We start from the raw sequence: 5,860 nt of genomic DNA, 5'->3' as shown, positions 1-5,860 counted from the left end.
CCGCGGCGCGCGTCAAGCTCAGCCCCAGCCCTAGCAAGGGCAGCCCCGGCGGCGGCGACGACGCAGGCCGCGCCGGCGGCGGCTCCCCCGCGCCGCTGCCCCTGGCGGCCCAGCCGCACGACGGCGTGAGCGCGGAGGAGGCGGCGGCGGCGGCGCGGCAGCACGTGGCCGCGCTGCTCGCGCGCTACTCGGGCCTGCGCTTCCGCGGCGACGGCTCGGGCTACAAGCTGCCCTGGGACGTGCGCCTGCGCATGCCGCCGCGTCCCGGCGAGAAGCGGGCCAACGTCGACATCTCTCGGGTCAAGACGGCGGAGGAGGTGGGTGCTGGGCGGAGACGGGTGGGGGCGCGGAGGGCCCGGCGAGCGCGTCTGACGGCGGCGCCACATGGCGGTAGCTGCCGCGGCAGCTGGCCGTGGAAGCCGCCGCCGCGCCGCGCCGCCGGCACGCGCGCGCTCGCCGCCGCCGCCAGCACTGCCCTGCGAGCCCTGCCGGCATGGGCGCGCTGCACGCACCCCGCCTGGCTCAAGCTGCCGCTGCTGCTCCCCTGTGTCGCAGGGCGCGGTTGCGTTTGACATTGGCACCGCCTGGCGCCAGCTGCACCCCACCGCGGGCGGCGGCGCGCCCCGCGAGGACGAATACAACTTCCCGGTGCAGAGGTGCGGCGCTGCTGCGGTACTGCTGCGGTGCAGCATACAGCCACAGCCTCCCTCGCGGCACGCACGCTGTGCCGGCGGGGCTGGCTTGGCTGGCTGCTGCGCGCGGTCGGGTGGGCGGCGAACCCAGGCGGGGCCGCTGGCTTGGGCTCTCCTGCTCCCCAGCCTGCTGGGGCTGCTTGCCCGCCGCTCTGCCTGCCTGCCGCGCGTCGGCGGCTGCGGCGACTGCCGTCTGCATTGTTTTGGCTGTGGCTGGCCCCCTGCGGCTGCCACGACTGGCGGGCTTGCCGCGGCGCCTTGCATCGCTGCGCGAGCTGCCTGGTGCTGCCGCCGACCGCTGTTTGCATTGTGGGCTGTGGCTGTTTTTGTGGCCCCCTGCGAGCTGCCTGGCCTGTCGCCGACCGGCGTCTGTTGTGTTGGCTGGCGCTGGCGTACCGCGCAGGTACAAGGACGACAAGGAGCTGTGGGGCAGGATCCGGGCCGCCCGCAGCCTGCCCCAGCTGCGCACCCTGCTGACCCACATGCGCGACACGTGCCAGCTGGAGCGCATCGCCGCCGCGCTGCTGGGCCAGGCGCCGCCGGCGCGGCCGCCGCCGCCGCGGCACACGCCGCCGCAGGAGCGCGAGCAGCAGAGCCCAGAGGTGGCGGTTGCGGCGGCGGCAGCCGCCGGCGGCGCCGGCGGGCGTGCGCCTGCCGGCAAGGCGGGGGCAGGGGCCAAGCGGCAGCTGGATGGGGGCAAGGCGGGGGCGGGCGCGGGCAGGGGGCCCAAGCGTGCCGCCCACGCGGCGCACCCGCCGGGACCCCTGCAGCACCACCACGTGCCGGCAGCCGGGATGCTGCCGCCGCAGCAGGCACAGCAGGCGCAGCAGGCGCTGCAGTGGGCCGTGCGGCAGGCGGGCGACGCCTCGGGGCCCAAGCTGGCTCGCCTGGAGGAGCTGCGCCAGCACCTGGAGAGGCTGGTGGCAGAGCCGCCTCCTGGCATGGCCCCCGCAGGCCAGCCTGCCAAGCCGCCGCACCCGCTGGCCGCCGCTGCGACGCCGGCGGCGAAGCAGCAGGTGGGCGTCGCAGCGGCGGCGGCGCCGCGCCAGTCGCCACCCTCGCCCAACGCCGCGCCCGCGCTGGCGGCGCTGGCGGCGCTGCTGGGGGCGGTGGGCGGGCCCAAGGCGCTGTCGCCGCCCAAGCAGCAGCTGTCGCCGCCGCAGTCAGCGGCGGCGGCGTCGCTGGCAGCCTTGGGCCAGGCGCTCGCCACGCTGGCGGGCCCGGCAGCCCCGGCCCAGCAGCAGCAGCAGGCGGCAGCGGCTGCGCCCCAGCCAGCCTGGCAGCAGCAGCAGGCGCCCCAGCAGCAGCAGCAGGCCTCCTGGCCACACCTCAAGGCCGCCGCAGGCTTTGCGCAGGCGGCGCCGGCGCCGGCGCCGGCCTGGCCTGCCGCCCCTTCCGCCGCCGCGCCGGCGGCGGGCGCCTGGGCGGCGCCGCCGCAGCGGCAGTCGCCGCCACAGCAGCAGTACCAGCAGCAGCACCAGCAGTACCAGCACGAGGGCCTGCTGCAGCTGCTGCTGCTGGCGGCGCAGCAGCCTGCCGCCGCCGCCGCCGGCCTGACCCCCGAGCTCGCCGCCGTCTACCTGCTGGCCCTGCAGCGCGTGCCGGAGCCGATGCAGCGGCAGCAGGTGCGTTGCCCCTGCCACGGCCCCGCAGCCGCGCATGCGTCGCAGCGGAAGCAGGCCTCGCTTGTGCTGCTGCCCCGCCACATGTGTGCTGCCTGCTGCACTTGGGCCCTGCCGTGCTGCTGGCCGCCGCCCCTGCTTGGCTGATGGCACCTGCGCTGGCCCACACATCTTGCCCCCACACGCCGCCCCTGCTGCCTGCAGGCCGGCATCATGGAGCTGCTGCTGCATGCGGAGCAGCACAGCAGCGCGGTCGCCATCGCCACCCACATGGTCAAGTCGGTACTGTAGGCCTGGGCTGGGCGGGAGGAGGCGGAGATGGGCAGAGGCGGCGGCGGACGGGCAGGCGAGTGATGGCCGCTGGATAAGCACACATCATGGCCTGGGCGACGCACGGTCGGATGCAAAGATGCCTGGACTCTCCCCTTGGAGGGATGCGGGGGTGGGCGGGCGGGGTGCCCGACTGTACTTCAACATCATTTTCTCTTCCTGGGGGCCACCAGGCCCCCGGGTGCACAGCACCACCTACCCTACCCTACCAACTTTCATGTCCTTTATTTTTTTCTGCCCGCACAGCAGCCTCATTTTTTTCCCGCGCGCAGCAGCCCCTTGCGGGCCGGTGCTGAGTGCTGCGCAGGCGCGCACCCTTCCTCCCATGGACTCTCCCCCTTCCTCTCCTTTAGCTTGGGGTGCTGCTGGCCTTTCACTTCATCCGAGGTACCAATACCAGACTAGTCGCTCAGCAGTTCTGGACGCACAGCAGTTCTAGACGCACAGACTCTCAAGAAAGGGACAGAAATAACTCACGCAGGGCGCTCTCTCCCTGCTCTGTAAAGCAAATAAAAGGGGCAGTTTGCTCTGGAAGTAACGGAGGGCAAGGGCGTTGGGGAGGACAGCAATCGAGGAGGAATATCCATACAGACGGACGGCAGTGCTGGCAAACAAGGGCAAGAAGGGCAACCGATGATAAATGGGGCGCGGAAGCCGTCGCCTGGCCCAACAAGAGAGCTACTTCACTCGCAGCGGGCAGCTGGCGACGCTGGGGCGGCAGCGGCGGCGCTGGGTGGCACAGCGGGCGGGGAGCCGGGTGGCGACGCGGCGGCCGACGAGCCCGGCGCCCTGCCGGCCAACTCCGAGCGCACCGAGGTGTTGGCTGCCCCCGAGCGCACCGACACGTCTCGGGAGGCGCTGAGGGCGGCGCTGATGCGCTCCTCAAGGGACTTGCGCCTCCTGAGCCTGCGGGCAGGCAAGGATGCCGCAGGGGCGGGTGAGCCCGAGGAGGGGCAGGCGCCAGGGCAGGCGGCGCGGCGGCGAAGCAAGCATGTAGGTGCCGTGGGTCACTGGCGGGGCAGCAGACAGCGCACCGCCATGTGAAGGAGCCGGAGCCTTGCAGGCGCGAGTGGGCGCGCTGCAGCGGCGTGTCTGGGGTGGGCTGCGTCATCCAGGGGTGCTCCAGCACCTGCACAGGGGGAAGGGCAACGGGCAGGAATGCTAAACTTGTGAAGACCATTCTTGAAAGGCCCTGCAGCATTGAGCCCCTTCACATGCCGGGGCGAAGAAGCTCAGTCGCATCAGGCAGCCCTACAGGACACGCATCATTGCCCCCCACCTGCTGGCAGGTCAGCCTGCTGGCTGGGTCCACCACCAGCAGCTTGCTGACCAGGTCCTTGGCCTCGCCGGAGACCTGCAGCCACAGGGGAGGGCAGGGGTGGTAACCGGCAGGGCAGGGCAGCAGTTGGATGCTGCCCAGGGGAGCAGTGCCTTCCCAACCCGGGCAAGGCGGGCCTGGGCCCACGCTCCACATGCATGCACAGGCCCCAAGCGCCAGGCAGCCTGCTGCCTCCACTCTCCCCCCTCACCTCCTCCCACACAGGGTCGTCCAGGCTGTACTTGCCGGCCATGATGGAGCGCAGCAGGCGCGGCTCGCTCTTGTCGCTGAATGGCGGCATTCCTGACAGCAGGGCAAACAGCACGACGCCTGCGAAATGGGAGGAGGCATGGAGGCGGGGGCGTTGATGCCAGGGCGAGCACGCAAGGGGCCAGGCATGTCGTGGCGGGGGCTGTGGAGAGAGTATGTGTGCAGCCAGTTGTGGGCTGTGGCACGACTGAGGCCTGACCGCGCAGGCCCAGCGCTTGCCTGCCGACCACAAATCGCAGGGAGGGCCGTAGAACATCTTGCGGCTGGGCGCCCCAAACGTGGGCTGCGTGGCGTTGCGGACGATCTCAGGCGCAATGTAGCCTGCGCAGCGGATGGAGCGGCATGGCAGCGCATCGCAGCGCATCGTGCCACGCCGACCCGAATCGGCCCAGGTCACACTGCTTGTGCTGATGCGCTGCAGGCAGGTGCAGCAGACCACGTGCAGGCCACCTGTCCAACACGCCACCTGTCAAATGCACCGGAAGGAAACGGCTGGGTCCCACACCTGGCGTGCCGCACACCGTCCTCAGCGTGTTGCTCCAGCGCTTGGACACCTTCCTCGCAAACCTGCATGCAGCTACGGATCCGGTTGAGCAGGCAGCGCAGGGACAGCCCAAGGTGGCAGCCAAACACGGCTGCTCATCCAAATGCCAGGCTGGAACCGCAGGCTAGAACCAGCAGCAGCAGCAGCAGCAGCAGCAGCGCCGCACCCAAAGTCTGCCAGCTTGATGCGGGTGATGTCCCCCGGGGCCACCAGCAGCAGGTTCTTGAGCTTCACATCACGGTGCACCACCCCCCTGCAGCCAGCAGCAGCAGCAGCAGCCCCGTGAAGCAGGCCATCTCATGAGGGGGCTCTGATCGCAGGCACGGCGACCCTGGCAGCAAGCAGCCAGCTGTCGCGGGCAGCTGCCCTCCACACGAGGCCGGGCCAGGCCCTCAAGGGCTCACTTGGAGTGCAGGTACTGGAGCGCCTCGATGAGCTGGCGGAAGATGGTGCGCGCATCGCCCTCGCTGTAGTGGCCCTGGAAGACGCAGCAAAAGAAAGCTCCAACTATGGTCGCGCATGCAGGGTGCAGTAGGTGCGCAGGTGCAGGGCTGTGTGGCCTCTCTCCTCCCCGCACCCATCTCTGCCCGTTCCCCGAACCCCACACGCCAGAACTGCGTGTGCAGGCCCGCCGGCGGGGGCCACACCTGCGCCTGCAGCGCATCCAGCAGCTCCCCGCCCCGCATCAGCTCCATGATGAGGTACACCCTGTGGTGCTGCACAAAGTACTCCCTCATCCCCACCACGTTGGGATGGTCCAGGTCCAGCAAGACATCAACCTCCTGCAGCAAGCACAGGAAAGCCCGATGGCGGGCCGGCCAAACCAGACGCTCGGCCGTAGGGACTGGTTGCCAAAGGCAAAGGAAGCACGCGCGGCCCAGCAGTGATGGTGCGACGCGTGCGCTTGACGGCTGGCTGCGCTGCGCTCACCTTCATGATGGCGGCGCGGCCGGCCATCGGGTCCTCGACCAGCTTGTCCCCACGAGGCAGCCGCATGATCTTGCACGCCCACTGCTGGCCCAGCAGCAGGTCTGTGGCCAGCCGCACCTTGGAGGGGCTGCGGGGCAGGAACCACACGCACCCG

General features: G+C 71.0%; 2 protein-coding genes across 2 annotated transcripts in view; one reads left to right on the top strand and one right to left on the bottom strand.

Annotated features, from left to right (window-relative positions):
• Positions 1–2,605, top strand: part of CHLNCDRAFT_136853 (hypothetical protein) — a gene marked incomplete at both ends in the record, with an annotated part of 3,375 nt that extends 770 nt beyond the window's left edge. Inside the window, 4 exons of the mRNA XM_005845649.1 lie at positions 18–317; positions 556–656; positions 1,096–2,317; positions 2,519–2,605. Coding sequence (XP_005845711.1) covers positions 18–317; positions 556–656; positions 1,096–2,317; positions 2,519–2,605 — 1,710 coding nt within the window. The remainder of the gene's footprint in view (positions 1–17; positions 318–555; positions 657–1,095; positions 2,318–2,518) is intronic.
• Positions 2,606–3,327: 722 nt separating this feature from the next.
• Positions 3,328–5,860, bottom strand: part of CHLNCDRAFT_136852 (hypothetical protein) — a gene marked incomplete at both ends in the record, with an annotated part of 2,861 nt that continues 328 nt past the window's right edge. The window contains 10 exons of the mRNA XM_005845550.1: positions 3,328–3,550; positions 3,679–3,773; positions 3,924–3,998; positions 4,174–4,249; positions 4,460–4,553; positions 4,738–4,799; positions 4,943–5,029; positions 5,181–5,254; positions 5,424–5,558; positions 5,707–5,833. Coding sequence (XP_005845612.1) covers positions 3,328–3,550; positions 3,679–3,773; positions 3,924–3,998; positions 4,174–4,249; positions 4,460–4,553; positions 4,738–4,799; positions 4,943–5,029; positions 5,181–5,254; positions 5,424–5,558; positions 5,707–5,833 — 1,048 coding nt within the window. The remainder of the gene's footprint in view (positions 3,551–3,678; positions 3,774–3,923; positions 3,999–4,173; positions 4,250–4,459; positions 4,554–4,737; positions 4,800–4,942; positions 5,030–5,180; positions 5,255–5,423; positions 5,559–5,706; positions 5,834–5,860) is intronic.

The sequence above is a fragment of the Chlorella variabilis genome, assembly GCF_000147415.1.
Source record: "Chlorella variabilis unplaced genomic scaffold CHLNCscaffold_17, whole genome shotgun sequence".
NCBI classification, from domain to species: domain Eukaryota; kingdom Viridiplantae; phylum Chlorophyta; class Trebouxiophyceae; order Chlorellales; family Chlorellaceae; genus Chlorella; species Chlorella variabilis.
Note: the sequence above shows the minus strand (reverse complement) of the source record. Positions and strands in the feature narration are given on the sequence as shown.